The sequence below is a fragment of the Pelophylax lessonae genome (assembly GCF_965119305.1).
Source record: "Pelophylax lessonae genome assembly, chromosome: 8".
NCBI lineage: Eukaryota > Metazoa > Chordata > Amphibia > Anura > Ranidae > Pelophylax > Pelophylax lessonae.
Genome location: NC_138775.1, coordinates 210,044,149 through 210,060,477, shown reverse-complemented (window position 1 = coordinate 210,060,477; position 16,329 = coordinate 210,044,149). Strand labels below are relative to the sequence as shown.

Genomic DNA, 16,329 nt, shown 5'->3' with positions numbered 1-16,329 from the left:
CAGAAGGGTTCTTCTGTGGTGGCTCCTGTCCCCGCCGATGTCAGGGGGCAAGTCTTTTCGTCCTCTCTCATGGACGGTGGTCACCACGGATGCCAGCCTGTCGGGCTGGGGTGGTGTTCTGGGCGTTCTGTCCGCCCAGGGAACTTGGTCGGAGGGGGAATCCTCCCTTCTGGTCAGCATTCTGGAATTGCGTGCTATGATTCTCTGCCTTCAACGTTGGCGGGACAGGCTGCAGGGCTGTCCGGTTCGGGTGCAGACGGACATTGCCACGGCGGTGGCTTACGTCATTCGCCAAGGGGACACCAAGAGGGCCCGGGTGGCTCGGGAAGTGGCCGACATTCTGTCTTGGGCCGAGACGCATGTCCCGGCGATATCGGCGGTTTACATTCCAGGGGTTGGAGAACTGGCGGGCGGATTATCTGATGCCGCCAGTCCCTGGACCAGGGGGAATGGCCCCTCCGTCTGGGTGTTCTCCAGATGTTGTGCGCGACGTGGGGTCTTCTGGAGGTGGACCTGTTCGCGTCTCGTCTGTACAGCAAGGTGTACAGGTTCGTGGCAAGGCCACGCGATCCTCGGGCAGACGCGTCAGACGCGTTGGTAGCTCCGTGGCATCAGTACCGACTGATGTATGCGTTTTCACCGTTTCAATTGCTGCCCAGGTTCCTTCGCAGGTTGGTCTCGGAACCAAAACACGGTGATTCTTGTGACACCGGACTGGCCTCGCCGGTCCTGGTACGCAGACCTCGTGCATTTGGCGGTCAACGCCCCGTGGCGTCTGCCTCTTCGGGAAGATCTCCGGTCTCAAGGGCTGATATTTCATCCTGCCTTGCAGTCGCAGGCCGTTGAAACCGAGGCCCTGAGGGATAGGGGTCTCTCCCCTGAGGTCATTCACACTTTGATCGACGCAAGGAATTTTTTCCTCGGGGTAGGTCTTTTACCGTATTTCGGAGGCCTATTTTGCCTGGTGTGAGTTCAGGGGGTCTTCACCTCGCCCGTGGTCGGTGTCTGGGGTGTTGTCCTTCCTTCGAAAGGGTGTTGACAGCGTTTGGCGCTGGCTATGATCAAGGGTCAGGTGTCTGCGATGGCCGTTCTTTTTTCAACGTCCTATGGCATCTATCTCCTTGATTGGCACTTTTGTTCGGGGGCATCTGGTCCCTCCTAGGAGGGTGCCTCTGCCTCCTTGGGACTGGAATCTTGTTCTGTCCGTGTTACAACATGGTTCTTTTTTGAACGGATCGGGTAGATCTCGTTGTCTATGTTGTCCTAGAAGGTCACCTTTTTTTGGTGGCGATCAATTCGGCTCGCAGAGTGTCGGAGCTGGCAGCCTGTCCTGCCATTGTCTGTATCTGGTCAATCACTTGGTTAAGGTGGTCTTGCGACCTAACCCTTCTTTTTTTCCGAAGAGGGTTTCGGAATTTCACCTCAATGAGGACATTGTCTTGCCTTCGCCTTGCGCGAAGTCTAAACATTCGGAGGAGGTGGTGTTGCACTCCTTGGATGCTGTTCATGGCGATTAGGGTTTACCTAAAATCGTCTGAATCTTTTCACAAGTCGGATTCTTTGTTTGTCCTTCCGGGGGTCCTCGGAAGGGCGTGGCGGCATCGGCTTCTGCCGTCGCCAATTGGTTCAGACAGGCCGTTGAACAGGCCTATGCTTTGCGGGGAAAAGTTTCCCTTATGCCTGTGAGGGCGCACTCTACCAGATCTCTGAGTACGTCTTGGGCCTGTCGTCATGGGGCTTCTGTGGCCCAGGTGTGTAGGGCGGCGACTTGGTCGACCGTGCACACCTTCACTCTGTTCCACAGAGTGGATGTTCAAGCATCGGCAGATGCTTCCTTTGGCCGCAAGGTTCTTAGTGCGGCGGTCCCTTAGGGTCCCTGGTTTTGGTCCTTTGGGCTGTTTGGGATTTCTTTGTATCCCTGGGTTATTTGTTTTTTTCCTGGGTTATTGCTCCCGTTGAGCAAATTTTTTCTCGTGTTGCCCAGCTGGTTTCCTTCCTTTGGTAAGGTTACTTTCTTGATGTGGAGACTGCGTTGCCTTTAGGCGCGGCTGCGTTTCCCACCCCTCATGTTTGCACTGCTTTGGGACGTCCCCATTGTGACGAATATGAAGATGGCGGCGACTGTCGGAGGACGTAAGAGAAAACGGAATTTTTGTAAAATCTTACCTGTAAAATTCCTTTCTCTGAGTCCTCCGACAGTCGCCGCCCCCGCCCCTCTTTTGGGGTTTAGATACTCTACTGCTATTCCACTGAAACTGAAGCAGGAAACAGGAAGCAGGAGGGTATAGACTGAGGGGACCACCCCCTGGGGTGGGGATATGTTAAAAGCTTTAATATTGACATATTCTGTTGCCTAGCTACTCCTACGGAGCAAAGTCTAATACCCCATTGTGACGAATATGAAGATGGCGGTGACTGTCGGAGGACTCAGAGAAAGGAATTTTACAAAAATTCAGTTTTACGAAGAAGTCACAGACAAAGGTCAGAAATGTATCTCTACTAGATGGGTCTGTACGTTAAAGGAAACTTCTAGTGGTGTTGTTCCCAAAGCCCGCCTTGTGGCGAGAGGTTTTGAAGAAGTCAATATGCATGAATTACAGAAAGATTCTCCCACATGTGCATCAGAATCACTCAGGCTCCTGTTAGCTGTTATTTGTCAAAACAAATGGCAAGTGAACTCTATGGATATTAAGTCTGCTTTTTTGCAGGGAATGGAACTCTCAAGAGACATTTACATTCGTCCCCCACCAGAAGCGAGCGTGGACAATGTGTTGTGGAAACTAAAGAAATGTGTGTATGGACTTGCAGATGCTTCCCTCTACTGGTACAACAAGGTCAAAGAACTCATGCTGAAAAGTGGGGGTAAAATGTCACGGGTTGATCCTGCAGTATTTTATTGGCAGAATGAGCAGTCTGAGGTAACCGGAGTACTGGCATGCCATGTGGATGATTTTTTTTGGGCAGGTTCAGAGCATTTTGTAACCAATGTCATCCCTGTGCTTAAATCTGCATTTCACGTGGGTCATGAAGAGTGTGAGAGTTTTTCATATGTGGGGATGAACATTGCTACTGTGGGTGGTGTAGTACAGGTGCATCAGCACAGTTATATTGAAAACCTACAACCAATTCATTTGCAGGCAACACGTGCTGTACAGAGAGAGGCCCCACTGAATGAGAAAGAAAGAACAACTCAGATCCAAAATAGGACAGGTTCTGTGGGTTGCTAAACAAACAAGACCAGATGTTATGTTTGACACATGTAGCCTAGCATCCAACATTAAGAATGCTACTGTTCAGTCCATACATGAAGTGAACAAAGTGATCCGTAAACTTAAGTCAGAGAAGGTAACACTTAAGTTTCAATACTTGAGTAACAGTGAGGATTTGAGTTTGGTAGTATTCAGTGATGCTTCACTGGGCAATCTTCCAGATGGAGGTACACAGGGTGGGGCTCTAATTGCCCTCATGGAAAAATCAGGAAAGTTCTCCCCACTGTTTTGGCAATCTAAAAAAATTAGACGTGTGGTAAGAAGCACACTGGCAGGAGAAACCCTTGCCATGTCAGATGGTATTGACAATGCTATGTTCTTGGCTATGCTCTACTCTGAGCTCACTACTGGTAAAGCTGATCTTAATGCTCTTCCTCTTATCTGTGTTACTGATAACCATTCCCTGTTTGACGCTCTTAAGTCTACAAAACAGGTCACAGAGAAGAGACTAAGATTAGAAATAAGCGGTGTCAAAGAGCTCATACATGCTAATCAAAGAAGTGCGTTGGTCAACAGCCAAGTCACAACTTGCTGACTGTTTGACAAAAAAAGGTGCTTCCTCTCTTATGCTTCTTAAAGCGCTGTATGAGGGTGTATGGAAACTGTAAAATCTGGTCCATTGAGCATATATCTTGGTATTTTTTTTGTTGGTTTAAATACGCAAACTCACTTGAATGCTACTGTGTTCTGAAAATCATTTTTGTGTGACAATGTTTTATGTCAAACTCACCCGTTCTTTTTTTTTTTTATCTTAAGAAGAGAGTGAGATTGTTAACTTCATGTACAAGGGATATAGTTGTTTAATACACTGCCATCTTGTGGTCATTTCGGTTGCTGCATCTTTTTCAGTGTTCCCTCCTATTCTATGATGTATTTCCCCTTCCTGTTTAGTTAGTGTGTAGGAGAAAATAAAGTACAGAGTGCAGAACCACGTCGTGTCTGTGGAGTTTATCAAATTGATTAAAAAATAAACTATTAACACTTCTATTTCTGAAAGCATTCTTAATTTACAGCATTTTTCACATCTGCCTAAAACTTTTACACAGTACTGTACTTTGCCAATCTATGGTTACCCTAAGACCTATGCATGAGGGGGAGAAAATGCAAAATGTAAAACACATACTGTATATAGTATGAATTTAGATGACTGCCTTGCTGAGAATATGACTTGATGATTTTGTTTTCTCTTTACACGATAGGAATTCATTGGAGATGAACCCTTTAAAGACATTACAAACTTGGCAGTTAAACTGGATAAACTGAAAAGTGAGCGACCTTCATTTTAAATATTTGTAGTTTAATAATGAACTAATAAGTGTCCATAAATCAGTATCCTATTTGTGAATAGCCAATAATTTAAAAAATGTACACCTAAACCAACCTATGAAATTTTTTACCCAGTAAACATCCATGAATGGTGCGAAGCAAAACTGATAGCTCTACCCTCCTTTTTTTAAGATAAGGCTTCATGCAAATGTTTATTAGTTGAAAACTCTTCAAGTGTAAAATCTCCAGCACTTTCCTGTGCCCAGGAATCTCACAAAAGTGAGTACACCCCTCACATTTTTATAAATTATTTATTCTAACTTTTCATGTGACAACAATGAAGAAATGACACTTTGCTACAATAAAAAGTAGTGAATGTACAGCTTGTATAACAGTGTAAATTTGTTGTCCCCTCAAAATAACCCAACACACAGCCATTCATTTCCAAAATGCTGGCAACAAAAGTGAGTACACCCCAATGTAATAATGTCCAAATTGGGCCCAATTAGCCAGTTTCCCTACCCAGTGTCATGTGACTCGTTAGTGCTCAAGGTCTCAGCTGTCATTGGGGAGCACTCTCTCATACTGGTCACCGGAATTCAGCATCGCACTTCATTGCAAAAAACTCTTGAGTATCTGAAAAAAAGAATTGTTGCTCTACATAAAGATGGCCTAGGCTAGAAGAAGTACAGGCCTTGCCGTGGTGGACCGAAGAAGTTGAGTGCACGTGCTCACCATCATATCCAGATGTTGTATTTGGGAAATAAATGTATGAGTGCTGCCAGCCTTGCTGCAGAGGTTGAAGGGGCGGGGGGTCAGCCTGTCAGTGCTCATACCATATGCCGCACACTGCATCACATTGGTCTGCATGGCTGTGGTCCCAGAAGGAAGCCTCTTATAAAGAGGATGCACAAGAAAGCTAACAAACAATTTGCTGAAGACAAGCAAACTAAGGACATGGATTACTGGAACCATGTCCTGTGGTCTGATGAGACCAACATAAACTTATTTGGTTCAGATGGTGTCAAGCGTGTGTGATGGCAACCAGGTGAGGAGTACAACAAGTGTCTTGCCTACAGTCAAGCATGGTGGTGGAAGTGTCATGGTCTGAGGCTGCATGAGTGCTGCCAGCACTGGGGAGCTACAGTTCATTGAGCCAACCATGAATGGCAACATGTACTGTTACATACTGAAGCAGAGCATGATCCCCTCCCCCCCCCCCCTTCGGAGACTGGGCCACAGGGCAGTATTCCAACATGACGACCCCAAACACCCCCTCCAAGATGACCACTGCTTTGCTAAGGAATCTGAGGGTAAAGGTGATGGCCTGGCCAAGCCTGTCTCCAGAACTAAACCCTATTGAGCATCTGTGGGGCATCCTCAAATGGAAGGTGGAGGAGCGCAAGGTCCACCAGCTCCGTGATTTCGTTAAGAAGGAGGACTCCAGTGGCAACCTGTGAAGCTCTGGTGAACTCAATGCCTATGAGGTTTAAGGCAGTGCTGGAAAATAATGGTGGCCACATTAAATGTTGACCCTTCGGGCCCTATTTGGACATTTTAACTTAGGGTTCTAATCACTCACTTTTGTTGCCAGCGGTTTAGACATTAATGGCTGTGTTGAGCTATTTTGAGGGGACAGCAATTTACACTGTTATACAAGCTGTACACTCATTACTTTACATTGTAGCAAAGTGTCATTTTTTCAGTTTTGTCACATGAAAAGGTAGAATAAAATATTTACAAAAATGTGAGGGGTGTACTCACTTTTGTGAGATACTGTAAGTGAATGGCTTATGTGTCCATGCTTGTTCCAATTACTTCTGCATTGGCATTTATCTGCACATGCCACTATCACATTCAGAGAAATGCAGGGGTAAATGCAGAAGTGATTGGCTTTCACAAGAGTATGGCCACAGCCATTCACCTGTATTGGTGGCTATACACAGTGCCTGTAGCTCCCTGGGTACAGGAAAGCACCAGAGATTTTATGCTAGTTGTTTCCAGCTAATAAATGTCTAAGAGCATAACCCCTATTCTAGATATGGAAAAATGCTTTGTTGACCACTTGCATACCAACCTCTAATACCCCTTCATTACCCGGGCATGAATTTTTTTATAATTTTGAATGGGCTCAGGTGTGTTTTGGATCATACCCGCCAGGAAGCGGTCACTGCACACTGCCAATCATAGGCAGCGTGTGTTTGTGCAGCTGCAGACCAGGAAATGCCTCACTGCCTATGATTGGCGGTGTGCAGTGACTGCTTCCTAATGGGTACGATCCGAACATGCCTGAGCCCATTGTAAGTTTTGAGACCGAGTTTTGATAATTGTTAGGTTATTCTTTTTCTATATAAAGGGAAAAACCAAAATGTATTCCTTTGTGTAATAAAGCAGATCAAATAAAAATGCTAAAACAGTACGAACAACCCAAAACGACAAGCCCAAGGTAATCTCAAATTTTTTTTTTTTTTTTTTTGGGTGGGGTAGTGAAGGGGTTATTGTACAGGTCACATACACTTGGAGGATGGAAATGAGGGGGTTAATGTACAGGAATAGGGGTGACTGTTAATATTCAGGTCACAGTGAGGCTACATTAAAAATTATATGTACATTAAAAAATGATATGTACAGGAGAGGAGGGACATGAAAAGGTATTTTTGAAAAAAAAGAAAAGGTAAAGTTAAAAAAAACCACACAATTTCAATCTGTGCTGGTTCGTTTTATTTGTTAAATCTTCATTGATCATAATAATTAGCCCTTCCACCCTTTCCTGCATTTTGAGGGGAAGGGGAAGGCTCTCGGATGTAAACAGCAGTACAGTTTTCATTTGTGACTGCTGTGATTGGCCATCATAGCGATCACAAGGTCACAATCAATGTGTGCACTAGGGATGGGCAAACAGTTTAGCCCGACCATGAGTGCGCCGAACATTTGTCCGGTCGTTTGCTGAACACCGAAATTTGCTGGGTGTTCTCCGGGTGTTTGCCCCGACGAACACCCTGCAATGCTGCGCCTTGATTGGGTGGTTGGCGAGCGAGGCTGGGAAGCCAGACACGGCATCCTTAACAACCGATGAGTCATCCGCTGTCAATGGGTTTCCTCGCTGACAGCTGAACAAAAAGTTAAGTGGCACATCTGTAGCATGCATTAAACATGCTACAAAAAAATGACATTTCTAAAGAGAAAATGAATCAAATTCCATTTAAAAATGACTTGTGGTTACAATTGCCGTTTCTCGGCTATTTAAATTAAAGACAAAAATGGCATGGGGTCCCCCCCCAGTCCATACAAGGCCTTTCACGCAAATTTAAACTGGCATGGAGTACCCCCAAAATCCATACCATACCCATATCTGGGCATGCAGCCTGGCAGGTCAGGAAAGGAAGGGGATGAGGGAGTTCCCCCCCCCCCCCCTCCTGAACAATACTAGGCCACATGCCCTCAACATGGGGGGGGGGGGGGGTCTCTGCCCCCCCCCACATGAGAGCACCTTGTCCCCATGTTGATGGGGACAAGGGCCTCTTACAGACAACCCTGGGCTGTGGTTGTCGGATTCTGCGGGTAGGAGGCTTATTGGAATCTGGACTTCAGTGGACGAGGTGTTCGACCCATCCTTACTGGCCACCCATGTGTTTTCTAATGCATCATTGATCAACAGCACCCTTAGAAATAAACATGCTTCTTTAATGTAGAGGCATAGTAGTAAAGTGATTAAAGTAAGGGACCACAATATGTCTTTATCTCCTTTATAATTATAAAGGTCAGTTACCATGGTGAGTCCCTCTCTTTTAAGCAATGGTGGACATCACTTGGAGTATAATTCCTGTTCTGGTGGAGTCATCTGCACGATTAAATTAGGCTTTTCAAAATGTATCCTGTTAGAAATACATTCATTCTGTCTCATACTGCAACCTTATACTGACGTTGATGTAATGTATTTTTTTTTTCCTGGTGAAACTAATCTGAACTATGTTGTAATTTGAAGGACTTTTCATGAAGTATGACTACACCAGTAGAGGAGAAATTGGTATGTATCAAGTAAAATTTAATGTGAAATTATTATTATTGAATTAGAAAAAAAAAATTGTGTTTATGTAGCACCCCCCCTAGAGGCAGGGTAGCATCTCCAAAGACAGGGGTGCCATTTCACCCTAAGGCTGAGTCCATGACTAAAATGGAGGACTGAAAGAACACTGGGCGCCAGTCACTTTCTGTCTTTTTGGAAGTTTTATTGGTCATCATCAAGAAGGTGAGGGTTGGGCATCCTAGATGCCAAGAAGAATACTTGGACTTCTCCAGATCCATTTTCAGCTTCAATGTCCAAACCTTTTAAGCCACCCCAGCAACAGTGCAGGCAGCACCCTAGGTTCATAGACTTCTCTCCCTCTTTCCTAGGCTTTTGTGCATCCTCTTTAACCACTTCCCATCCGCTATATAGAGTATCAGAATGACAGCCGCAAAGTGGTTGTTATCCTGACTGGGCGTCATATGACGCCCAGCCATTTGTCGGCTTTCCTCAGTTCGTGCTGACAAGGTGCAAGTAGAGGCAAGCCGATTGGTGGCTCTCCTGACAGGGGAGGTCTGCGCTGACAATCAGCGCATTGGTTATCCATACAGACCCATTACTGATGCCCACTAGAGCACACCAGGGATGCTAACCCGTGGCCACCAGGGATGCCAATCAGTGCCTATTAGGGATGCCTGTCAGTGCCTGCACATCAGTGCTGCCTATCATTGCCCATCAGCATTGCATATCAGCGCCCCCTCATCAGTGCCCATCAGTGCTAGTCGGTGCAGGAGAAAACCTATTTACAAACTTTTATAACATAAATGAAGAAAAACTTATTTTTTTTTTTCTCAAAATTTATGGTCCTTTTTTATTTATTTTTTTTATTTGTTTAGCAAAAAAGAAAAAATCCAGTGCTGATCAAATACTACAGAAAGAAAGCTCTATTTTAGGAAAACATTATAAAAATTCTGTTTGGGTACAGTGTTGCATGACCACGCAATTATCATTCAAAGTGCAACAGCGCTAAAAGCTGAAAATTGGCCTGGGCAGGAAGGGGGTGAAAGTGCCCTGTATTGAAGTGGTTTAAGAGAATCACTGGGCATTGCGAGAAACCAGCCTTCATACTGGCTTTCTCCAGAAAGGTCCTCCTCCAGGGACTTGATCCTGGCACAGCTGCCCCCATCCAGAGCACATGGTAGGCCCCACATAGGCTATGGGCCTAATAGATCAGGTCACCTCATCTGCACTTCCCTGGGCCTCAGTCTGGGGGAAGATATAGAGATCACAAGGCCTGCCTCAAATATTTAAAAACCTGATTCCAAAAAAGTTGGGACACTGTACAAATTGTGAATAAAACAGAATACAATGATGTGGAAGTTTCAAATTTCAATATTTTATTCAGAATACAAAATAGATGATATATCAAATGTTTAAACTGAGAAAATGTCTTATTTTAAGGGAAAAATAAGTTGATTTTAAATTCAGAGATTGTTCCACATTCTCTGAATCTTTGGATGATATTATGCACTGTAGATGATGATAACAATTTTTCTCTGAGAAACTCCTTTTCTGATATTGCTCCACTATTTTGCGCCGCAGCATTGGGGGAATTGATGATCCTCTGCCCATCTTGACTTCTGAGAGACACTGCCACTCTGAGAGGTTCTTTTTATACCCAGTCATGTTGCCAATTGACCTAATAAGTTGCAAAGCTGTCCTCCAGCTGTTCCTTATATGTACATTTAACTTTTCCGGCCTCTTATTGCTACCTGTCCCAACTTTTTTGGAATGTGTAGCTCTCATGAAATCCAAAATGAGCCAATATTTGGCATGACATTTCAAAATGTCTCACTTTCAACATGTGATATGTTGTCTATAGTATATTCCGAATAAAATATAAGTTTGAGATTTGAAAATTAGTCCATTCCTTTTTTTTTTTTTTACTCACAATTTGTACAGTGTCCCAACTTTTTTGGAATTGGGTTTGTATATCCTCCCATATCATGCACCAGTGGCCATGAACCTCCTACTGGGTTGGCTAGAGAAAATATAAACATTCGTAACGTAGTGGAATCAAACTATTGCCAGTATTACCAGTGCTGCCTACTGGCAGCAGTGAAAAATTACAGCTTTTTGGAGTTTAGAGAAAGATCAAGTGAAGAACTAAACTACAAAATCAGTCTGGGCTGACTACCGCCCAATATGACCAAGTTCAGGTCGTAGTCCCTGTTTAAGACTGGGTGCAACAATTGTACCCGCATCTTCCAACTGCGCTTTGTGTATGTTTTTTGCATAGCCTTCCCCTTTTCCACATGCACAAAGCACTGTGACCTGTCCCCTGAGCCTTAAAGGTAAATAGTAACCACCCAGCTGAAATTTAGTGGGGTAAAAGCTCTGCAGAAGGTGGCTTCATTAGGCTCCCAGACATTGGGTGTATCATTATCCCATATGCTCTGGGTCTCTTTCCTGGAACAGGAGATCAATCCGTGCTACAGGGGATGCCATTTTAAGATATCTACTTGAGAAGGCCATTTTGTACTTTCTGATATATTTGCCATTCTGCCTGCATCTCTTCACATTTCTGCATTTTATATTTCTATAGATTTTTATTGGCTTTGTTTCATTCACGCTTTTTGGTGAATTAATTTGAAAAAATTCCAACCTATTAAAAGTAAAGCTACCTTTCTGGGGTATATGAATGGATATGGCTGGAAACCTGCCAACTGTTTTGATTTTAAAGCTTAACTCCAGCCAAAATGGTTTTATTTAGTTTTGGATAAACTTGGGAAGAGTAAATACTACTTTTTAATTAAAATTTTGTTGTTTTCTCTGTCCCCACAGGGGAGATTTTCGAAAATGTCCTGTCCCAGTGAGGGGGCAATTCTACACTAGGAGCTTTAATAAGATGAAGAGATAAATGTTGACTACAATAAAGCTATATTCTATATATATATATATACACACATGCATTATTATTATGAAATTGAATGATACCTTAAGTTTCTTAAAGTGACTCTGTTACTATAGTAAACCACTGAAAGCAAGCCATAGCTGTAAAAGAACAATGTAACTATTTGCCTTTCCTGCTTCCCCCACTGCTGAATGCTACCTCACTGCTGAAAAGTCTTCTATGAAGTCAGAAGGGAAATCAACACTTCTGGAAGTGCTGGCTTACCTGGGTCCATTGTTGCAGCTCTTGCTAGTTTCTCCCTCTGACCTCCACCCTTTACAGGAGACAATGATGATTTTGAAGGTCAGCAGGAGCAACCAGTAAAAGATCTGGGGGAAGCAGGAGGTCATCACTCCTGGAAACTTTGGTTTCTTTGTGGACTTCAACAGAAAACTTCTCTTGAGTGGTAATCAGCGATTCGGGCAGTAGAGAAGGTAAGTATTCACACTTTGTGGAATTCAACAGAAAACTTCTCTTGAGTAGTAATCAGTGATGCGGGCAGTAGAGAAGGTAAGTATTCACACATTTTATTACAGGTATATCTTGCTTCCAAAGGTTTATATAGCAATATATTTAAAAGGGGGATTTTTATATTTCAAAACTTGTTTTTCCACAATCAAGTGTTAATGGTAATAATGTGCGGAGTTGTTTTGTGTTTTTGTAGATTATAATGCCTTGCATGCCATGGTTCGGGAACTTCATGTTTTTACCACTTTAGCAGAGCTGAAGAAAAGAGTCCAGGAAATAACTGGCAATACAAGAAATGTCCTTTCCTATAAAGACTGTGCCATGGTTGTGCTGGGCCGGTGCTCAACTATGTGTCAAAGGTATCTCCTTGCACAAAGTGGCTTTTTTTTTTTTTTTTTTATATTGCAGGTTATGAAATGTAAGAAAAAATCTGAGCAGTTCTTAGGTCTCTCAAATACTTTATTACTTCAATTTACAAACACTGTCTAAAGTTGAAGTCCAGGCTATGAAAATAGGAGTATCCTGCACTTGCTCTTAAATATTCAACTATTTCTAATATAAAAAAAAAATACTTGAATTGAATTGTAAAAAAAAAAAATACTTAGGGCCCTAATTTACCTTCTTGAATCCATAAGAGCATTTGCTGTAGTATGAGCAGAGAAGGAGGCTGTACTCACTAGACCCTGGTACACAGACAGACCATCGGTGCAACCTCTTGCAAAATAATTCAGTATTCAGTCCAAAGGGCTAAAGTGGTAATTGGTCCCTCTCCACTCACGGATCCATCCCCACTGGGGGAAAAATAGAGAGACCGAGATCCATCTCCTCAGGGCTCCAGACTAATTAACAGCAACCCGGCCATCATCTGGGTACACAACCCCAGGGATTGGCTAGGCTCTGTTTTTAATTTTCAGGATTGACATTTGAATTTCACTCCCTAAGCTCCATATACTGTCTTCCGGAGGCAGGGGGAAGTAATCAAACTCTCATCCTGTGAAGCTCTGAACAGACCGGACCAAATTGCTGTTCCTATGATTACAGCGGAAACCAAAAACTAAATTTACCTAGCATTGTGTTTAAATTTACAGCACTCCAATTAAGATCTGTTTACCTCTCCAGGGTGGAGCTGAATTGTGCTTTATAGCCTCATTCACACAGGGCATGGATACAGCCACTGTGCCCCAAAATGACATCCTTGTGGGTTGGTGTGCCTGAACACACAAAGGATGAGTTCAGAGAAACGCATGGATGTGGGTGCCAATGGGACTGCCCACATGGGGATGCACGAGAACACTTGTGTATCCCCATGCAAGTAAACACGGCCCACCTGGCATTGTATGCCCTGTGTGAACAAGGCCTTAAAGGCTTCAATAAAATGGTCTAAAGCTTGCTCAAAGCTTTGCAAAAGCTGGCTGCACACATTGGACTTATGCAAGCTGAAGCCTTGGCCTAATAGGGAAAGGTAAAATCTGGCTGCTGCAGGTAATACTGACAAATCTCGTTTCATGAGTAAACAAAATCCAGAATATGGTGGTAGTAATTGATAGGAATGGGTCTTTATTCTTAAAACAACTGCATACTTCAGGTGCTATATTACTTCTGTGAAAAAGTTGCTGAACATGGGAACGCTTGGGGATATATTTCATGATTTAGTTTCCCAGGGAACTTAAGCCTGACCTCCAGTCTTGCCTTCAGTCTTGCTGTACTGAATATGCTACTGCCACTTCCTCCAACTCCAGAAAGCCTGCTAGAATTCCTGGGGGCTATGTCTGCAGGAGCTTGACATTGCAGCCACCATCCACTGATCGCAGGTGCAATGCTCTGCAAGTTCCTGTGTAAAAAATAAATGTAAATTTTGTCAATCCCCCACCCCAAACTTGCTCATCCATGTCTTTATGGAACCATATCAGGAAGGGGCCATCCCCAAACTGTTCCCACAAATTTGGAAGCATAAAATTGTCCAAAATATCTTGGTATGCTGACCCCTTAAGTACACTTGTAGTGCACAGTGGATTTGCCTTTAGTAAATAAACCCCATTGTCTTGCAGAAATGTCCACCCTCATTTCATCTTCATCACCCTGGTAGATGGCAGCAGATGTTTATCAAGAATGTCTTGGTACATTTTTTCATTCATCCTTCAATGATCTGAAGTTTCCCAGTACCATATGCTGAAAAACGCACTATGATGTTCCCACCTTCAAACTTCACTGTTGGTATGGTGTTTTTGGGGTGATGTGCAGTGCCATGTGACCTCCAAACATGGTGTGTATTATGGCATCCAAAGAGTTAAAATGTTGTCTCTTCTATATATTCTTCCAGTATTTCACAGGCTTGTCTAAATGTTGTGCAGCAAACTTCAAACAAGCTTCAACATGCTTTTTCTTCAGCAATGGAGTCTTGAGTGCTGAGCGTGCATACAGGCCATGGTGGTGCATTACTTATTTTCTTTGAAACCATTGTACCTGCGAATTCCAGGAAAATAGAAATGCTAACATGAAACGCTAAAAGGATACTACAGAGCATATAAGACAAAACAAGCACAGATAATACTTTTACATATGGGAGTCTTTGGTATTCAATATCTTTCAGCTGGGCTCAAGCGCAAAAAAGAGGCAAAGATAAATAATTCTAGCCGGCGACTGCTTTTTAAAGTCCACTCAGACACCACCCACATAGTCTGCTTGTCCAATGACCATTCATAAGAGGCCACCCTTCCTAATCAACAGGAAGTATCTCATCTCTTGTCTTTCCAGGAAGCATGTTATAGTCCCTACTAGGGGCGCCATACATCCAAGAATCACGGTCTATGACCGGATCATCTTTCAGTAACAGCTGGCCTTTGCTGTTGGTAAAACCTCCCCAGGAGGTCTTATCTGAGGCTCCTCTACCCCCATAACTCACAAAAGGAGGCCTATGCGAGAACATCCTGTGAGGATATTCCCATTTATAACTCCTTGTCACAAACGCCCTGCTGGGTAACCTTGCTCTGCTGTCATTCCAGGCCAGGTTTAATCAAGTTTCAACCATCCAAAAACATCTGATATTAGAACAAGAAAAACACATGTTGCCTTCCAACAGATGTTTCTTGTGTGACACCTCTTTGTTATATCAGTTGAGACTGAACCTGCTGATATTTGCACTGACAAGGGGCAGGATTGCTTTCTAATTACTGATTTCAGCTGGTGTCTTGGCTTTCCATGCCGTTTTTTTTTTTTTTTTTTGCCCCTCCCTTTCTTCAGGTGTTCAATACTGTTTTCCCTGTGTTATTCCATTTTATTACACATAACTTAATTTCTGCACTTATTTGTTTTGGTTTCTTTGTACGTATGGAATGCATGCAGTGTTACCCACATGTCCCCTCTCCTCCTTTATTCATGGAATGCATAGGTTTACCTTTAGCACACTTCAAAAGAGCCGTTATCTCAACTCAGACATCAGAAACCAGCACTTAGGCCTGTGCAGAGCTGTAAACAGCTAATTGAGTCCAGGCAGGGTGTCTGTTTATGCTGCCCAGGCCTTTTGTGAAACTATGAACAAATCCATTAAGAATACATAGCATGCCATAAGGATACCCAGAGCTAATGGGGATCATAAAGGCAATCGGAGACCTCTGCCCAAGTCAAGACTTACCAAATCCACACACGATTCATAAACTCAGACAGGAACATGACGCATTAATAATTTGTGTATACTTGAATGGCATACTGAACAAATCAAGGTCATACACGAATAGGCTAGCACATACAGAAAGGAAGATGGCTGTCAGATATCCCCTGGGTGACCAGTTCACCTGTGTTTGGTATCTCTGGGTGTGAAATTCAATGCTGAACAATCTATCAGTTTCAAGTATGCAGTCTGTACATATTGGAAGATATAAAACTGTGTGTAAGGGAGGGACATGATATTGTTACAAACAATACAGACAGCCCATGAACACTCCTTAGTCATTTTATTGGTGTAACGCTCCTGCGTTTTTGTTATAGGCTGGATTTACAGCTGCAAAATCTCCACTAAGTAGTCATGTAGAGATGTGTTGAATACCAGATCCAACTCTCCAGGACTCATCACCGTGGGCCTGTCGGCTTCAACATACAGATATATACACACTCAATGAGATGTTCCTGGAGTGATAGGATGTATATGATAGTATGAAGGTGATGTGCTGAAGGGACAGGTGTGAACAGTGACAAGGATGGTAAGCACTTGATAGGTTTGTATAGGAGAGTTCAAGATGGTATTTAGGAATGCAGATAGGTTAGTATCGAGTATGCTAACAGGTGGTGAGGACAGCAGATGACAAATACAGGATAGACTAACCCAGTGCAAGGATAGATAGTAGTAGACTGGAGAGCTAGCAATCTATGCA

The 16,329-nt window shown here is 43.4% G+C and overlaps 1 protein-coding gene across 1 annotated transcript in view; it reads left to right on the top strand.

Annotated features, from left to right (window-relative positions):
- Window positions 1-16,329, top strand: part of LOC309561655 (uncharacterized protein) — a gene marked incomplete at both ends in the record, with an annotated part of 46,622 nt that overhangs the window by 24,623 nt on the left and 5,670 nt on the right. The window contains 3 exons of the mRNA XM_082265647.1: window positions 4,469-4,535; window positions 8,521-8,562; window positions 12,159-12,321. Coding sequence (XP_082121773.1) covers window positions 4,469-4,535; window positions 8,521-8,562; window positions 12,159-12,321 — 272 coding nt within the window. The remainder of the gene's footprint in view (window positions 1-4,468; window positions 4,536-8,520; window positions 8,563-12,158; window positions 12,322-16,329) is intronic.